A 19,185-nucleotide genomic window follows, 5' to 3' on the forward strand; every position below is an offset into this window, starting at 1 on the left:
TTACTCTACTGCTTAGTGTGGTGTCTGGCACATAGTCACCACTAAATAAATATTTGATTCAATTGAATTTTGCTCTCTGATTCAAGCCTGGAAGTACAGCTGTAAGCTGTGAAATAATGGAGTCTTAGACTGCCCATGCTAAAGGGGTCTCCAATGGCCTTTCCTTATAGTCTGAGTCTGTGTTTTCTCTGGACACAATTTTATATTTAGGGAAGCTGTCTTTATTACTATAGCAAAGGTAAAAACAAACAGAAAAGGTTTACGTTAGGGTTTTGGCCCAGAAAAGGCTGTGGGATGACCTGGTAATTATTTTAAACTCCCAACATTCCTGGGACATAAGACAGATAGTACCTTTATGCCAGTAAAACAGAGCAAAATAAATTATCGATGAATTTGACTTAAGCATAATTGAATACAATTGTGGAAATCAAATAATTTCAGGTGAATTATTAATTTACATGGGGTATCTGGTTTTTTTTTTTATTCCCCAGTGCCTCTATTTATTTATCCATTATGTTTAACTTAGAAGTTGATTCAATTTCTTATGAGATGACATAGAGGTATAGAGTTAAATGTTCTTATTTAATTAAACAGTGAAGCTCAGAGGCCTAAGTTATGAGGCAATGACCCAAGGAATCATTCCTAGACAGGGATAAGGTATGCTAGTTTGATAGGGTTTTTTTTTTTTTTAAATTTTTCATTTATTTATTTAACAGAGAGAGAGATCACAAGCAGGCAGAGAAGCAGGCAGAGAGGAGGAAGCAGGCTTCCCGCTGAGCAGAGAGCCCCATGCGGGGCTCGATCCCATGACCCTGGGATCATGACCTGAGCCAAAGGCAGAGGCTTTAACCCACTGAGCCACCCAGGCGCCCCTGATAGGGTTTTTTTTAAAGATTTTATTTATTTATTTGACAGACAGAGATCACAAGTAGGCAGAGAGGCAGGCAGAGAAAGAGAGGGGGAAGCAGGCTCTCTGCTGAGCAGAGAGCCGGACCTGGGGCTCAATCCCAGGACCCTGAGATCATGACCTGAGCCAAAGGCAGAGGCTTAACCCACTGAGCCACCCAGGTGCCCCTAGTTTGATAGTTTTTACCCCTTGGTCTAATAACAGGCCAGGCTGCTAGCATCAGAATCGCCTGGGAAGATTACTAGACATAAAGATACCCAAGTCTCCCCCCTGCCACCAGATTTGGATCCAGTTGATCCCAGGAAGGTCCTGGAAATGGGTATGTTTTAAAGTACCTCCGGTAATTCACAATTATCAAGAAGTCTAGGCTTCTCTTAATATGAGGTCCTAAAGGAACGTAAATGCCAAGCTTGAGGCGAAGGAGCATTTTTATTCTTTTGATTTTCTTCAGTTTGAAAGAGGGTCTTTTGGAATAAAGGGTCCGTATCATGTGCCTAGAGGAATAATCAGATTGGAGGCAAGACTAGTGAGTCTCACACTGAAGAAGGAAAGCTTGGAACAGAAATCTAATAGATTTTCCAATTGCCTTGATCTATGGAAACTAAGATCTTGAAAGAGTCTGGGACAGTTTTGTTGAGGTATGACTTTCATACTATAAGATTCACTCACCATGAATTCCAAGATTTTTAGTAAATCTGTAGAGTTGTGCAGCCAGCATGTCAAAAGGCAAGCTGTAGTCCACCCTGAAGATGAGGTCAGCAAGTCACTTGATAAGTTTAGAATTAGACAAATAGATATAGTCTCAAAGCATTGCTTTTCTTTAATATTTTTTTAAATTTATTTTTATTTTTATTTTTAGGGCGTACACATGAGAGGTGGGGAAAGGCAGAGGGAGAGGAGACAGAGAAGTCCAAGGAGGTTCCATGCCCAGCACAGAGCCCCATGCAGGACTAGATTCCACGACCCTGAGATCATGACTGAGTCGAAATCAAGAGTCAGATGCTCAGGTGACTGAGCCACCCAGGAGCCAGTGCCTTTCTTTATTCTATGATTATTTAATAAATTGTTTCTTTGTTAAATATTATGTCTTTTTTTTTTAAGATTTTATTTATTTATTTGTCAGAGAGAGAAAGATCACAAGTAGGCAGAGGCAGAGGGAGAAGCAGGCTCCCTGCTGAGCAAGGAGCCCGATATGGGACTCGATCCCAGGACACTAGGATCATGACCTGAGCCAAAGGCAGCCGCTCAACCAACTGAGCCACCCAGGCGTCCCAAATATTATGTCTTTTTTGAAGAAAAAGTATGTGCTACCTATGTAGGTCACAAAATTCAAAAGGCATAAGTGGGTTTCCCTCCCACCTTGTCACCTAGTCATCTGGTTTCTATTCCCAATAAATTGACTCTTGAGGTGGATTACTGAACTTCAGTGGGAATATTTAGGTATATTAAGTTCTAAGTGACAGTGGAGTACCCAATACTGTCTTGGAGTTTGGGAAGAAAGAGTGCTAGAGATAAAATATTATTCAATGGATATATTTTCTAAAGCATGGTATAGAGAGAACAAAGAATTTAACTCTGAGTACATTAACAAGCTCCTTAATAGTTAGAAGGGAAGGATAGAAGACAATAAGAGAAAAATTAGGATAAATTGAAAGAGAAATAAAATAAATCAGTGTTAGGAAAAGCAGGAGAGCTGTTCCGTGATCCCCAATGCTAAAGAGGTCACGCAGAATGAAGATAGAGAAAGGATTTTGGGAGTGGACGTTATAATAAACTGAGAAAAAAAGCTTTAGCAGGAAAGAGGATGAGATTAACATGGCAAGAGATTAGGAAGACAATGGGATTTTTCTAATATACAAAGAGCTCTTACAAGCCAAGAAAAGGTGACCAACCCAGTAAAAACAAACAAACAAAGAAAACAACTCACAAAAAAAAAAAAAAAAACCTCACAAAGAACATGAGCAGGCAAAAAATGAAGGAGGAAATGCAATTGGAAATAAACATATGAAAACAATAGTGCTGGGACAACTGGACATCTACATGCCAAAAAAAAAAAAAATTTAGACACAGCACATACACACCCCACAAAAACTAACCCAGTGTAGAGCATAGACCTAAATAGGAAACGCAGACCTCTACTACTCTTAGAAGAGAATATAGGAGAAAACCTAGATGACCTTGGGTATGCTGATATCTTTTTAGATAAAACACCAGCGACGTAGTCCATGAAAGAAATAATTGATAGGGGCGGCTGGGTGGCTCAGTGGGTTAAAGCCTCCGCCTTCGCCTCAGGTCGTGATCCCAGGATCCTGGGATCGAGCCCCACATCGGGCTCTCTGCTCAACGGGGAGCCTGCTTCCCTTCCTCTCTCTCTCTCCGCCTGCTTCTCTGCCTACTTATGATCTCTGTCTGTCAAATAAATAAATAAAATCTTTTAAAAAAACAAATAATTGATAGGCTGGACTTCAATAAAATTAAAAACTCTGCTCTAAAGACAATATCAAGAGAATTAGAAGACAAGCCGCAAACTGGGAGAAAATATTTGCAAAAGACACATGATAAAAGACAGTTATCCAAAATATACAAAAAACACTCAAAACTCAACAAGAAGAAAACAATCCTATTAAAAAATGGGCCAAAGACCCCAACAGACACCTCACCAAAAAACATACACAGGTGGCAAATAAACACATGAAAAGGTGCTCCACATCATTTGTCATCATGAAAATGAAAACTTCAAAAAATGAGATACCAGGGCACCTGGGTGGCTCAGTCAGTTAAGTATCTGCCTTCAGCTCAGGTCATGGTCCCAGGGTCCTGGGATTGAGCCCCACTTTGGGTTCTTCGCTGGGTAGGAAACCTGCTTCTCCCTCTGCCCCCCTCCTTGCTTGTGTGCTCTTTCTCTCAGATAAATAAAATCTTTTTTAAAAAGTGAGATATTGGGACACCTGGGTGGCTCAGTGGGTTAAGCCTCTGCCTTCGGCTCAGGTCATGATCTCAGAGTCCTGGGATCGAGCCCCACATCAGGCTCTCTGCTCAGCAGGGAGCCTGCTTCCCCCTCTCTCTCTGCTTGCCTTTCTGCCTACTCATGATCTCTCTTTCTGTCAAATAAATAAAATCTTTAAAAAAAAAAGTGAGATATCATAACACATCTATGAGAATGGCCAAAATCCAGAACACTAACACCAAATACTGGTGAGATGTGGAGCAACATGAACTCTCATTCATTGCTGGTGGGTATGCAAAATGGTACAACCAAGTTCGAAGACAGCCAGCTAGTTGTTTTTTTTAAAGACTTTATTATACATATGTATGTAGATATTTATAAGTATATATACATACACATACACACATGTATAAATATATATGTTTAAGATTTTATTTTATACATGTATATATATATATATATGTGATGTGGTGTATATATACAATGGAATATTACTCAGCAATCAAAAAAAAAAAAAGAATCTTGCCATGGTTGAAACTAGAAGGTATTATGCTAAGCAAAGAAAGACAATGACAGGATTTCACTCATATGTAGGATTTAAGAAAATAGAGGAACATAGGGAAAGAGAGGGAAAAATAAGATGAAATCAGAGAGGCAGACAAACCATAAGAAATTCTTAATCATAGGAAACAAACTGAGGGCTGCTGGAGGGGAAGGGGGATGGGTTAACTAAGGTGAGGTGATGGGCACTAAGGGGGGCATATGATGTGATGAGCACTGGGTGTTATATACAACTGATGAATCACCAGACTCTACCTCTGAAACTAATAATACACTCTATGTTAATTAATTGAGGTTAAGTAAAAATAAACTTCATAAATTACCTATTAAAAAAAGAAGTCTCACTTCTTGGTATTTACCCAAAGGAGTTGAAAACTTAACATTCACACGAAAACCTGCACACAGATATCTATGGGCTGTTTACTCATAATTGCCAAAAGTTAGAAGCAACCAAGATGTCTTTTAGTAGGTGAATAGATACAATAAACTGTGGTACATCTAGATCATCGCATATTACTCAGTGCTAATAAGAAATGAGCTATCGAGCCATGAAAACACACGAAGGATCTTTAAATGCGTATCATTAAGCAAAAGAAGCCAATCTAAAAAGTTAGTAGGATTCCAACTACATGATGTTCTGGAAAAGGCAAAACTATAGAGATAATAGTATTAGTGTTTGCTGGGGATGGGAAGGCAGAGCGCAGAGGATTTTTAGGGGAGTAAAAATGCTTTGTATGATAAATGATGGATGTATGTCATGTTTGTCCAAACCTATAGAATGTACAATACCAAGAGTGAACCTTATAGTAAACTATGGATTTTGGGTGACTATGATAGGTTAATGTAGGTTCATCCCCAGTAAAATGTATACCATTCGGGTGAGTGATGTTGGTAATGGGAGAGAAGCTATGCATGTGGGCTACAGTAAATATATAGGAAATCTCTGAATCATCTCAATTTTGATGTAAACCTAAAACTACTCTTTTTTTTTTAATGATTTTATTGCTTTGAAAGAGTGCACAAGTTCAGGCAGTGGTGGAGGCAGGGTAGAGTGAGAGGGAAAGAAACTCTCAAGCACATACTGCCCTCAGCAAGGAGCCCCACGCTGGGCTCAAACCCAGGACCCTGAGATGATGACCTGAACCAAAATCAGGAATTGGATGCTTAACTGACTGAGCCACCCAGGGGCCACTAAACCCTAGCATATTCTTTTTTTTGTTTTTTGTTTTTTTAAAGATTTTACTTATTTGACAGACAGAAATCACAAGTAGGCAAAAGGGGAAGCAGGCTCCCTGCTGACGCGGGGCCCGATGCGGGGCCCAATGCGAGGCTTAATCCCAGTACCCTGAGAGATCATGACCTGACCCAAAGGCAGAGGCTTAACCCACTGAACCACCCAGGCACCCCTAAACCCTAGCATATTCTTGATATTATTTGATATCTTTTTGAAGAGTAACTTGGCAATATCTATTCAAGTTAAAATATTCTGAGCTCTTGACTTAGCAATTCCATTTTTTAAGGATGCATAAAAATAATTTTCACAAGCAAAGATGTGTGCAACAAGACTTTATTACAGCTTTATTTATAATAAATAATATAAATATATAATAATAAATGTTGGAAATAACCCTGATGCCCCCATTACTAATTAAATGTTGGACAATGGAATACTCTACAGTGGTTAAAAATTAAAGTAATGCTATATGAGCTGCCATGGAAAAAAAGTAACAGAGTAAACTGAAAAAGATTATGTAGTATCAGCTTGCTTTCATTTTAAATTATATACACATATGTTAATGTATGCATGGGGAAAAAATGGAGACACATGCATCAGAGTCTTAATTATTTTGATCAAGTAGGATTACAAGAGATTTTCACATTGTATAGCAACTGTTAATTCACAATATTCCATAGGATTCTTGGGAGGATTAAATGAGTTAATATAAGGCAATTAAAACAGTGGACCACAGCACATAGAAGCTATTCAATATTGTTACACTGTTAAATATTTTTGAAATACTTGATTTTTTTTTAAGATTTGATTTATTTATTTGACAGAGAGAGATCACAAGTAGGCAGAGAGGCAGGCAGAAGAGAGTGAGAGGGAAGCAGGCTCCCTGCCAAGCAGAGAGCCTGATGCGGGACTCGATCCCAGGACCCTGAGATCATGACCTGAGCCGAAGACAGCGGCTTAAACCACTGAGCCACCCAGGCGCCCGAAGTACTTGATTTTTAAACATATTTTTAAAACAGAGAAAAAATGAGGTGACGAAAATGCAGTGTTTGAGATTTTTAAAATGCGAAAAGTTAAAAGAGTTAAGAGTGAAAAGTTAAAAATAAAATGAGAGCTGGAGGATGCCAATGGGTCCTCTACGCATATTTGAAAGGAGCTAATTGAAAAGGAAAGGTTGATTAATAAGGACCAGAGAGAAGAGAATGAGATATAATAATATTTACCAATATTTAATGAATGTTTATAGTGGACCGGGGCTCCAGGAAAAAATGTTAACCTGGAGAGGAGGAAGAATAACCTTCCTCTGAAGATTAGAACAAAGATATTTAACCTCAACTCTTCTGAAATTATATGCTAAATTTGGTGGACAAATGCATTTTTTTAAATATTCAAAACGAGATCCGCAACTTCCAGCAGCTTTCTGTAAGAGTGTGTGAGCGCTTACTGTTACGCTGAAAAAATAAATAAAATGGGGAAAAAAAAAAGAGTGTGTGAGCGCTCTCTTTTAAAGATAAAAGAATCAAAGGATGAAAGATTGCAAAAATAGCTATTTTGATGAGAAAAATAGAGGGCTTCTGCCAGATACGGTATCCTTCTTTATATTAGTTGAGAAGGATTAGATAGTCCCTCTAAGGGCAGTGAAATTTAGTGATTATGACATTCCCAAGTTGTGATAGTTGATTCATCTTCCTCCCTACACAACGTATGTCTAATGGCACAGCGAATTTATACCGCTCAGGCTCAGCGTTTAGTTTTCACAGATGAGAATCTTTTCTTTCCACTTACTCGAAGTCAATCCAAATTCTTTGCAAACATCTTTTCAAGGAAGCCTTTGACAAATCTTACTGTTTGAATGCTAGATCTGGCTCCTATCAACTTTTGGTGAATAGCTTAATGTCTCTGATTCAGTTTTTTGCATTTGTCGATTTGCACTGAATGATAATTTCGGTCTCTTATGAGGGTCAAACGAGTTATCTGTTTGGCAAAGTTTGGCAAATATCCGTGCTACGCAACTTTCAGCATATATTCAGGAAAATTTTTAAGCTTTCTGAAGAATTGGTGTCCTGCGCAGTCTCGCCCCACTAAATAAAGTAGGTGGGTGCTCCTCCCGGATTGAGGTTGCGTCTTTCGCTCCTTTTGTCTTTTAGTCGGACCAGAACTGTCATGGCGCCTTCAAGAAGAGAGGGAAGGCCTTCCTTTCGCCCAGCAGAATCACCGGGGGCACCTGGACTGGACGGAGGGGTGGACAGAGCAATCAGCCCCAGTTGATACGAACACACCGTAGCCTCCGAGAGGTCTCGGCCGGACACGCTCAAGGGGAGGAGACCGGGTTGAAGACTATGCCAGCGAGCGACCGTCTTCCCGGGGCACCGCCTATCTTGGCCGTCTTATCCAATGGAAACCCAACGGCAGTGCGGCACCGCCCATCTGTTGGTCCGAACGCCGCGAGGGCGGGGCCCGCAGTTCGGTTGCGCTGCGGAGCGCAGCTGTGAGGGAGTCTCTCTAGTCCGCGGCCCCGAACCCGAGCTGGAACTGAAGCGCAGGCTGCGGGGAGTGAAGTCGGGAGGTGAGCACCGAGGGCACTGAACGGGAGGAAGGGGCTCGGCGAGGGGACGGAAGCGTCGGTCTCCGCGGCCCGGGGCGCTGGGACCCGGGCAGGCGGGTGTCTGGTGGCGGCTCTGCTCGCTCGGCGGCCCAGGCCCGGCCCGCCGGAGCCGAGGGGCGGCCGCGGCTCCACGGTCTCTGCCGGGCCCGCCCGACCTGTCCTGAGTGGCGGCGACCCGGAATTCTGCCGGCGCGGGGCGGGAGGCCCTGGCGTTCGTGTCGAACTGAGGCTGACGAGAGGCGGGGCCGGCAGCGGGGGCGGTGGTGGCGGGCCCCGCGGCCTGCGGAAGCGCAGCGTCGGGGCCGCGCCTGCTGGCGGAGGCCGACGCGCTGACTGCGCGGGGGCGTGGCCTGCGCCCCTGACGGCGCCGCGGGGCTGGCCTTTGATGAGGTGGCGGCCGCTGGCTCCCGGGCCTGCGGGGCTGCGGGCGCTTCCTTGCAGTCAGCGGGCAGGGCGACCTGTTGGAGCGCGAAGCCGTCCCCTGCGCTTGCTTGGCGTCTGAGCGGACGGTCCTGTGGGTCCCGGAGGCCCTTTGGTCTGCTCGGGGTGAGGGTGGCTCAGAGGCCCGTGGCCTGGGGGCTGTTGCTGAGGAGTCGACATGCAGAGGGGCTGCAGTCCAATAAATAAAAGTCTCCGAGAAAAACTTTGCTCGACGATCTACCTACACTGCTCAGAAGCGAACACACTATTCTCGGGGTTGCTGGAGGCGGCGAGGAGAGTCCCTTGTAGGGGCGTAAATGACCTTTTCCGTATGTGATCTCTTACACCTCTGAACGACCCTGAGATGAAAATCCCAGCGTTACAAAGATTTTTTCAGCAGGAAGGGAAGTGCTGGGGGATCTTGGGCAGTGCCTTCATTTTGCCTGCTGGGGAAAGATTGGGGAGGGAGAAGACCAGCACATTCCAAGGACATGTCTGTGACTGGTAAAGGTTTGGCTTCTTTTGTGGCGTTCTGTGGATTGTCTGTGCCCTGAGTTCAGAGGTTTCCTTAGAGCCCATTGGTAACTGGCTTCCTGTATTAGAGTGTCACTGGTATTTCCTATTGTAATCTAGCTGGAAATTTTACGTAGCTGTTCAGATTCAAGATACAGTCTATAAATATAGCTGCTCTAGGAAGTAATCCATATGAACTTTCTTACCATTTTCTTAGTTATTTTTCAAGGGAAGGAAAAGGAAAATGATTTCTAAGTCGTTTTCTGGTAGATTACTAAGACATACAGATAGTAGCTTTCTTGGCTGGTTGAATACACTCTGTAAAGGGCAGGGCCTAGAAAATGACAGGGAAAAAATATCTTGCCGGATTTTCTCTGTAGTGCGTTGTGGTTCTTCGGTATTTACTAGAATGTCTTCTATTAAGAATCTCCTGATTTGGGTTATACATAGTGTAGGCTGGGGGTGGAGATTGGCAGAAGTGGGTATCCAAGAGTTCTAAAATGAGGGCTTTTCAAGATTGGTTTTGATCAGAGGCTTCTGTATTCTGAATGGATTTAGAGGAGGAAGTCTACTTTCCAGAATGCCACTTTCATACTGGAGCACTCCTTTGAGCCCAGCACACACAGGTTTCAACTCCTTCACAGCCTTTGTTCTTAGAGATTTGGAATAACATTCAGCAGTTGTCTGTGCCTGTCTGGACAAGCTAATGACATTTAGCTTCAGAGAATTGTTTTTTTTCCAAGTAGCCATGTGCCTTGAAAAAAATATACTATATAGTACTTTTTCCTGTAACTGCTATACTGTAGTTATTCTTTTTTCTTTTTTTTTAGTTTTTTTCTTTTTAAGATTTTATTCATTTATTTGATAGAAGTAGAGTGCGTGTATGGGCACGCCTGGGCGGCAGAGGGAGAAGCAGACACCTTGCTGAGCAGGGAGCCAGATGCAGGGTGTGATCCCAGGACCCCAGGATCATGACCTGAGCCAAGACAGATGCTTAATCAACTGAGCTACCCTGGTGCCCCTTGAGTTACTTGTTCTTGAGGGAATATCTCTGTCAGATCTGTTATCCCAGAGGGTGGAGCTTTGAGCCCTGTGAATGAAATGAAAGCTGAAGCTGAAAGTCCTAGATCTGTTTAAATTTGTGGCTCCATGAATGTGGGCATCTCATTTATTGTATTCACTATTGTATTTCAAGTACCTAGCCCAGTGCTTGGCCTACAGTAAGTGCTTAATAAACATTTGTTGAATGAGTGAATGAAAAAAAAATGTTGCTAACCAATACCCATTTGCACACTCACATCACAGGGACGGTGAGGTCATCAGGGATGAAGTCACTAACCACTGCTAGTCATCTGGGCCAGGGGTAGCCTCAGCCTGGACTGGCAGACTTGATCTGCGTTTAGGGGGCATCGATAGCAAATACCAGAATTCTAGTGGAATAAATTAGCTGAGGGTTTCAGCTGGATAAATTCACTGAGAGTGTTACAGGTCCAGCCTTAGGACTGAATCAGTGGAACCTTTTGGGGTCTGGAGTCATCTGTTCCGAACAAGGCCCATGTAGCTTAGTTCTTGAGCACAGTGGAAATAGAGACAGGTGAGGATTCAAAGGGAAGGCTGTTGGGTGAGTATTGCTGAGAAGGCGTGGTATCTGTCCCTGATTTGGCTGTTCACTTGGACCTTACTAATGGGGGTTGTATTGTTATAAATCTTAGATTTGCCACTCCTGGTGGGTCATCTTCAACCAAGATAGGTTCCCTTCTCTAGAGTAAGAGAGTAGTTAATGTTTCAGTGTTCAGACAGGATTAATTTGATTTTGGATTTAAAGGGAGGTGTATGTTTTGTTTTCTTTTGAAACCCAGAGGAGGTTATTAAGATTAGGCATGAAGGCCAACATGGAGCTTGAATTCACGACCCTGAGATCAAGACCCGAGCTGAGATCAAGAGTTGGATGTTTAACTGACTGAGCCACCTAGATGCCCCAGAATTAAATCTTTGTAGATCTGTCCTGACCCTTTCTTCTTACTCTCTCCATCCTTGCCCCCACCAATGCAGGCCTGAGTGTTCGTTCCAGCATGTCGGAGGGGGAGTCCCAGACAGTAGTTAGTAGCGGCTCAGACCCAAAGGTCGAATCCTCATCCTCAGCTCCTGGCCTCACATCAGTGTCACCTCCTGTGACCTCCACGACCTCAGCTGCTTCCCCAGAGGAAGAAGAAGAAAGTGAAGATGAGTCTGAGATCTTGGAAGAGTCACCATGTGGGCGGTGGCAGAAGAGGCGAGAAGAGGTAAGGTGATGGTAGTGTCACTCTTGGGGGAGTGAATTCTAAGCGTGAAGTGGAAGAGGAAAGTATGAAAGGGGCAGACCACAGTTTAACAGATCAGCGCCTAGGAGAGGATGATCATGTGGAATATTAAAATGGAGGGTTTACAAGGTTACTTTAGTAATTCCTTTCCATTTGAATTTCTTCTCAGGTGAATCAGCGGAACGTCCCAGGTATTGACAGTGCGTATCTGGCCATGGATACAGAGGAGGGTGTAGAGGTTGTGTGGAATGAGGTCCAGTTCTCTGAACGCAAGAACTACAAGCTGCAGGAGGTAGGTGATGGTGAAAGGATGTAGCCTGCGTGGTGTCAGAATGCAGGTGTTATGAAACAAGACGAAACCAGAGAGGGAGACAAGCCATAAGAGACTCCTAATCTTATGAAACAAACTGAGGGTGCTGGAGGGGAGGTAGGTGGGGAGATGGGGTGGCTGGGTGATAGACACTGGGGAGGGTATGTGTTGTGGTGAGTGCTAGGTGTTATGTCAGACTGATGAATCATAGACCTGTACCCCTTAAATAATACATTTTATGTTAATTGAATTTAAATTAAAAAAGAATGCAGGTGTTAAAGAGGAATTGGTGTTGAGAAGCCGTTTAAGAGGAGAGTATGTTGGGGTTAGATCATTTCTGGGGAGGGAGAAGGAATGGCTTTTCAGAGTTACAGTGGTTTCTGAACCCTGTTAATCCCACTGTCTCCCCTGCTCTCAGGAAAAAGTCCGTGCTGTGTTTGATAATCTGATTCAGTTGGAACATCTCAACATTGTTAAGTTTCACAAGTATTGGGCTGACATTAAGGAGAACAAGGCCAGGGTAAGAACTTTTTCTTGAGCTTACCACAAAGAGACCAGCTACATATATTGTTCTTTTTACATTCAGAGATGAAAATAAGGTAGTTTTGGAACAAAACGAATCAGTTGTGGAGATGAGAGCAGGGCTTTGCCTATGTCCTGTGCCTTTTGTCTGGTGATGGGTGGGGCAGAAATGAGCAAACTTTTGTTTCCTTCCCACAGCTCTTCTCTTTTTTCCTTCTTTCCTTCTTTCTTTTTTCTTTTTCTTTTTTTTTTTTTTTTTTGAGATTTTGTATATTTGTCAAAGAGGGAGAGAACACACGAGCAGGGGGAGTGGTAGCCAGAGGGAGAAACGGGCTCCCCACTGAGCAAGGAGCCAGATGTGGGACTTGATCCCAGGATCCTGGAATCATGACCTTAGCCAAAGGCAGACACTTCACAGACTCAGCCACCCAGGCATCCTTACTTTCATAACTCTTATAGTTGAGTAGGTTTTTTTTTTTTACATCCTGTTAAATCTGAGGATGTAGTGCTAACAACAGAAGGAGGGAAACTTAAAACAACCACCACCACCAGGCTTCCCGATCTAATATGTATCTGGTGTACATGTCATCAGGTAGGGGATCATTTCTACTTTACGACCTTATTTGAGTGCTTTGCCTCTCCAGGTCATTTTTATCACAGAATACATGTCATCTGGGAGTCTTAAGCAGTTTCTGAAGAAGACCAAAAAGAACCACAAGACTATGAATGAAAAGGTATGGAGGGAGAACAGACAAAGCTTTAGGCTGGTTTGGGGGTTTTAAAAAGATTATAGTAATCATGAAGCTAATCAGGAAGGGATGGAGGGGAACTAGTTGGAGGGTTAAGAGAGGGGAGGATTACTGCTGACCCTTTGATCAAACTGTTCCAGGCTTGGAAGCGCTGGTGCACACAAATCCTCTCTGCCCTTAGGTAAGTAGGATCTGGTTAGTGTTTTTCCCCTATTTCCTGATTAAGTTCCTCCAAACAGATTTTAGGGCACTACTTTGCTGTTTTTTTCCTCCTCTGCCCACTTTTTTGGAGTCCTGTACTGTCAAGACTAGGCCCCTATGGTCTTGAAAAGGGTCCGTTTTAATGCCCTAACCACAATACTGTCTCCCGCCTCTTTCTCCTAGTGCTTATCCAGCTATTTAACTCACCAGGCATAATGGAGATTCAGAGTGTGGGGATTATCTTTGTGGTGACCAGCAGGAGACAAGGCCCTTGCTCCTCTTAACCCTTGGGTTCCCCCTGCCCTTAATTTCCCAGTGGCCCCTCTAACAGCCCAGTGCCCCCACAGCTACCTGCACTCCTGTGACCCCCCCATCATCCATGGGAACCTGACCTGTGACACCATCTTCATCCAGCACAACGGACTCATCAAGATTGGCTCTGGTGAGGGGAGGGAGAGGTTCTGGGCAGGGGAGCCTCGGGAATTTGGGAACCATGGGGGTAAGATGCAAGGAGTGGGGAGAGTAGAGCAAAATTCTGAGATGCGGGCTGGTGGTAAGAGATAGGACTTTGCTAGGGGTAATACATAGGGAGAGGCCAGTCAGTTAGAGGGTAGAGACTAATCTTACACCTTTTTTGGAAGGAAGCGGGTTAATCCAGACACCTTGATAGGAGGTTGGGAAAGGGCAAAGAGATGGGTCTAAGGTCTGATTTGAGCCCCTGGGGCCAGACCCTACCAAAGGAGGTTCCAGGCTGTGCCTGCTGTGAGTGCTTTCATTTGCTGTGTATCTGTGTGCTGTGTATAACATTTCTGTGTGCCGTGTCTGTGTGTGGTTTGTGTGTCCATTTGTCTGGGGCTTGGCTGCTCCATCGCTCACAACTTTTCTCTGTTTTCCTCCCTCCCGCTTACGGGCTGCTCTGTTCCCAACAGTCTTTCATAGGATTTTTGCTAATGGTGAGAGCTCCCTGTTGCCCCGTGTGGGGCTCTGTTCGTGCCCCCTCTGCTCCCCTTTGCGGCTGCCCAGTGCATGCAGTCGTGGGAGCAAGCCCTGTGCCCCTGCCTCCCTGCCTAGTTACGCCTGCTTGGCTTCTCCCTATCAGCCCTCCATCTGCTTGCCCTTCCATAACTTGCTTGTTTCCTGTGGTTTCTGCCTGGCTGGCCATTTATGTCCTGGATTCTTACTTCCCCTCATCAGGATGGTTCCCTAAATCATACTGTGTTCCCAGACTCTCTGTGACTGTAGTCATTGTTTATGATCTGAGTGAGTCCAAATTGGGCCCGGCCCTGGTTCCTCGTTCAGGCCTATGGCAGCAATGTTGAACAGTAGGGAGTAGAGCAGGAGTCTAAAATTTTGGTGGATTAAACGTGAGACTGATTCAAGGGTATTGGTTCAACTTTGAGCTGTTTTTGAGTTTCAGTCAGTAAAGGTGGGTAGGAAGGAGGCTGTCTAGTTGGTTGTACTATTGTTATTTCTTCTTACCTTTTTTTTTTTTTTTTTAATCATCCAAGTTTCTGGGATCTTTAAGTGTCCCAGATTAGGAAGGGCTGCCTATGCTTTTATGCTATTTGAGGGTGGCTGAAAGAACTAGACCACACATTTTCATGTGACAGGGATTATATATTCCTGAATTCCGGGGAAGGTGAGCAGATCACAAGCAAAAGTTTTTCCTTAGCCTCCATTGCTTTTTGGCCAGCCCAAGGCCCCCTATATGCCTATTAGTTTAGTGTGGAGTGTTTGTTGCTGCTGACCTAGGGACCTTAAATGAGAAGCGGTAGACCCCAGAAAGGGGAAGTAGGTGGTGTTCATGTTTAGTCTGTGGTTCAAGATGGGAAAAGGACAGGTTTGCGCCTTGAGGGTTAGAGTCTTCAGGAGAGAATTTGGCTTCTGGGAACCTCTCTCTGGAGTGAGACTGTGCTTTGTTGATGGTGGTCAGATTGTGGGTATCTCCCCTACTCCCAGTGGCTCCTGACACTATCAACAATCATGTGAAGACTTGTCGGGAAGAGCAGAAGAATCTGCACTTCTTTGCACCAGAGTATGGAGGTGAGTTTCTCTCCCCTCTCCCTGTTCCCCAGGTTTCTCCCTTATAACCTGAGGCCCAGAGGTAATAGAACTGAAACTTGTAGTTCTCTGCTGGCTTACAAAAAGTTTTTAAAAGGCATTTCTGCCACCCCTTGCCCCCATCCTCTGATTAAACAAAGGCTTCTCTGTTTTCCCTAGAAGTCACTAATGTGACAACAGCAGTGGACATCTACTCCTTTGGCATGTGCGCACTGGAGGTGAGGAAACCACAGGCAGTGGTGATGGAAAGGGGTCAAGTTAGAAGATGGAAGGGGAAATGGAGGGAGGCCAAGTAAGGTCTTGAGAGGGTGATTCTGGAGTGCTGAAGTTCTGAAGTTTCTACTGGGCTTTTCGGTTCCCCCTCCCTGCAGATGGCAGTGCTGGAAATTCAGGGCAACGGAGAGTCCTCATACGTGCCACAGGAAGCCATCAGCAGTGCCATTCAGCTTCTAGAAGACCCATTACAGAGAGTAAGAATCTTCTGGATCACTTCCTCAACAGACTTTGAAATGTCTTTAGGTTTTTCTTCCTTTGTACTTACTGGGAATATACTCTCTTCTAAGAGCAAGAAAACAGCAGCAAGGACAGGCAAAAGCAGTGACTATTTGAATATTTCCCTAAGTGGTACCTACCTTGTTTTTTGTATATACACACACTGGTTAAGGGTTTAAGATGGGTGGTATTGGGGATAAAGGTTGTGTATTAATTTAGTTGTGTCTGCCTGGAGGTAAACTAATGGTTACCTCAGGCAATTGGTATATGCTCTCAGACAGCCATCTTGATATTTTTAAACAAATTGATCAGTTTGAATTAAATCTGTCATGTGGGCTTTTGTGTTTATATAGCTTTAGGTAGGGAGTATGCTCTTGAAATAATGAGCTAAGATTTAAAGGGTATAAGGTTATGAATCAGTAGATAGATTATAGTAAGAGGCTGGACAGGAAGGTCGAAACAAGGGTAGTTTGTAACTCATTAGATGGTGTGACAGGGAGACTAGTGGGAAGTCCTGAGGCTAGTGTGGAGTAAATTTCTAGTTCAGCTTTAGGTTGGGGCGTTCAAGTGACAGATTAGGTATATGACCTTCTTGGCTTTTAAGTTTGTAAGGAGGAAAAGAAAAGCAGGTTAATTATCATGGGACGACCTATGGGAGGTGGGAAATGGGGGGTGTATGCATGTAGAGGAAGCTTGGGGAAAATCAGTGAACTTAATGATTATAAGAGACAAAGTTGGCTTGGAAAAGAAAAAGATGGTAAATACTGTTGACCACAACAGATAGGTTTGGGAACAGAGAAGGTAATTTTGGTGAGAGTTGGAGAGGAAGGGAGGCAGTGAGTAGGCTGTTAAAGCATAGAAGTAGAAAATCAGAAAGAAAAAAAAAAATCTGGAAGTTTGAATAGTTAAAAAAAGAGAAAGCTGGTGGTTGGAGAGTAGAAAAACAATTAAAACCATAAAAACCCTGAACAATACCTTTAGTGTTAATACCTTAGAATCTTCAAAGCCCTTTCAGGAGGAGTAACAGTTACTCCCTCAACCAGTGCTGCCGCCTAGTGTGTACGAAGCCTGTGCTAAGTGTAATGAATGACGAGGTATCATGATGAACACAGTGGCCTGGTTGCCAGCTGCCCACTCTGCTTCCTCTTTTCCCCTTTCTAGGAGTTCATTCAAAAGTGCCTGCATTCTGAGCCTGCTCGCAGACCAACAGCCAGAGAACTTCTGTTCCACCCAGCACTGTTTGAAGTGCCCTCGCTCAAACTCCTTGCTGCCCACTGCATTGTGGGACACCAACGTGAGTCCCCTTGGCTCTGCTAAGAATTTTTTTCCTGTTGGAGCATTAACAGTATCACTAGCAATGCCCTCTTCCTTTTCCACTTCCGAAGGAATTCTTTACTCCCCCAGGACCCCTGGGCCTTCCATGACATTAACCTATCCTTTCCATTTCTTCATGTCCTCCAGACATGATCCCCGAGAATGCTCTGGAGGAGATCACCAAAAACATGGATACCAGTGCTGTACTGGCTGAAATCCCTGCGGGACCAGGAAGAGAACCAGTTCAGACTTTGTGAGTAACTAACTCTCTGAGAGGGTCTGAAAGGGACAGATTTGTCACTATCACTGAGGGTTCTGTCAACTGTTAATTCTTTGGGAATTGTTGAAGCTGCTGTTTTGCTTATTTCCTTCCTTTCACGTGTTTCCTCTTTTTTCCCCTGCAGGTACTCTCAGTCACCAGCTCTGGAATTGGATAAATTCCTTGAAGATGTCAGGTGAGAGAGGGTGAGAGGAAAGGCTTGCTTTAGGAAGCAGGGTGGGTGTCCTGAGGCATTCACGGAGCCCATGTGACCTCTTTGATCTCACTCTAGGAATGGGATCTACCCCTTGACAGCCTTTGGGCTACCTCGGCCCCAGCAGCCACAGCAGGAGGAGGTGACATCACCTGTTGTGCCCCCCTCTGTCAAGACTCCAACACCTGAACCAGCTGAGGTGGAGACCCGCAAGGTGGGCTCTGTGGATGTGGAGGTCATGGTGGAAGGGAGAAGAGGACACGTCAAATAAGGCTTTGGCCTATAGAGAAAAGAGTGTGTTTCTGGTTTCTAGCAAGCTTGTCCTGTGGGCTGGAAAGTCTTCTAGCTGTTGGGGCCTTTTTTTCTTTTTTTTGCCTGGTGATACTACTGTTGTGACCCTGTGCGTGTCCTCTCCCTAGGTGGTGCTGATGCAGTGCAACATTGAGTCAGTGGAGGAAGGAGTCAAACACCATGTAAGGCTGGGGGCCAGGGCTGCAGAGGGCTGGGTGGCCGGGAGAAAGGGGGGGAAGTGGGAGCGAGCCTCATCTTCTGACTGTCCTCTTCTCCAGCTGACGCTTCTTCTGAAGCTGGAGGACAAACTCAACCGGCACCTGAGCTGTGACCTAATGCCAAGTGAGTCTCTCCGAGTCTCTCCGTTCCCTCAGAGGATGAGAGTCTCTTAAGTCTTATCTGTGAGGGACATTCTTAGGGGCGGGGAGGAAGGTTACAAGGCAGCAATACATTGACGCACACAGAACGAATATCTTAGCTCCTAAAACGGGAGGGTAGACGCGACAGTTCTGCTTGTGTCGTTCTTTCCCAGCCGGGCTGACCCGACTTGGGCTGGGGGCCCCCTACTCCCACATTGTGCTCACCCTCTCCCTTTTCTCTGTCAGATGAGAACATCCCGGAGTTGGCAGCCGAGCTGGTGCAGCTGGGCTTCATTAGCGAGGTGAGCTTTCCGCCTCCGGCTGCCCTGGCAACTCCATTCTCCTCTTGCCCTGTCTCACCCAGCTCTTCTCCCCCAGGCTGACCAGAGCCGACTGACTTCTCTGCTAGAGGAGACCCTGAACAAGTTCAATTTTGCCAGGAACAGCACTCTCAACTCAGCCGCTGTCACCGTCTCCTCTTAGAGCTCCCTCGGGCCAGGCCCCTAATCAGAGCTGTGGCCGTCACTAGATGGCAACAGCCTTCCTGCCCCCTCCCCCCAGTCAGTATTACCCTGTGAAGCCCCTTCTCTCCTTTATTATTCAGGAGGGCTTTGGGGCTCCCTGGTTCTGAGCATCACCCTCTCCCTTCCCCTTCTCTTCCTCCCCTCTGCACTTTGTTTACTTGTTTTGCACAGACGTGGGCCTGGGCCTTCTCAGCAGCCGCCTTCTACTTGGGGGCTAGTAGCTGATCTGGCGGCTCCCGCCCAGCCTGTGTGGAAAGGAGGCCCACGGGCACTGGGGGAGCTGAATTCTACAATCCCGCTGGGGCGGACGGGGCGGGAGAGAAGGGTGGTGCTGCAGTGGTGGCCCTGGGGGGCCATTCGATTCGCCTCAGTTGCTGCTGTAATAAAAGTCTACTTTTTGCT

General features: G+C 45.0%; 1 protein-coding gene across 3 annotated transcripts; it reads left to right on the plus strand.

The window, feature by feature from the left end:
• Positions 1–8,088: 8,088 nt before the first annotated feature.
• On the plus strand, positions 8,089–19,164 carry NRBP1 (nuclear receptor binding protein 1). Of its 3 annotated transcripts, none has more exons than XM_045978921.1 (19): positions 8,089–8,215; positions 11,240–11,469; positions 11,657–11,779; positions 12,216–12,317; positions 12,964–13,053; positions 13,209–13,249; positions 13,617–13,711; positions 14,199–14,222; positions 15,229–15,312; positions 15,490–15,548; positions 15,702–15,800; positions 16,984–17,116; positions 17,284–17,389; positions 17,541–17,591; positions 17,688–17,823; positions 18,029–18,082; positions 18,179–18,242; positions 18,506–18,561; positions 18,638–19,164. In XM_045978921.1, the coding sequence occupies exons 2-19, from the start codon at positions 11,260–11,262 to the stop codon at positions 18,740–18,742; spliced, it is 1,632 nt and encodes a 543-aa protein (XP_045834877.1). In that variant the 5' UTR covers positions 8,089–8,215; positions 11,240–11,259; the 3' UTR covers positions 18,743–19,164. The 3 variants fall into 3 exon arrangements, with proteins under 3 accessions (XP_045834877.1, XP_045834881.1, XP_045834878.1); XM_045978922.1 differs by lacking the exon at positions 8,089–8,215 and adding an exon at positions 8,744–9,003; XM_045978925.1 differs by lacking the exon at positions 14,199–14,222 and having other exon boundaries at positions 18,638–19,163.
• Positions 19,165–19,185: the final 21 nt, after the last annotated feature.

This window comes from Meles meles, chromosome 15 (assembly GCF_922984935.1).
Source record: "Meles meles chromosome 15, mMelMel3.1 paternal haplotype, whole genome shotgun sequence".
Classification (NCBI taxonomy): domain Eukaryota; kingdom Metazoa; phylum Chordata; class Mammalia; order Carnivora; family Mustelidae; genus Meles; species Meles meles.

Bases quoted from the DNA above. Each gene is read 5' to 3' on its own strand.
- NRBP1 (XM_045978922.1), top strand. From the start codon at position 8,853: ATGCAGAGGGGCTGCAGTCCAATAAATAAAAGTCTCCGAGAAAAACTT. The intron at 15,801-16,983 runs GTAAGAATCTTC...TCCCCTTTCTAG, and splicing joins TAGAAGACCCATTACAGAGA to GAGTTCATTCAAAAGTGCCT. The intron at 17,824-18,028 runs GTGGGCTCTGTG...TCCTCTCCCTAG, and splicing joins CTGAGGTGGAGACCCGCAAG to GTGGTGCTGATGCAGTGCAA.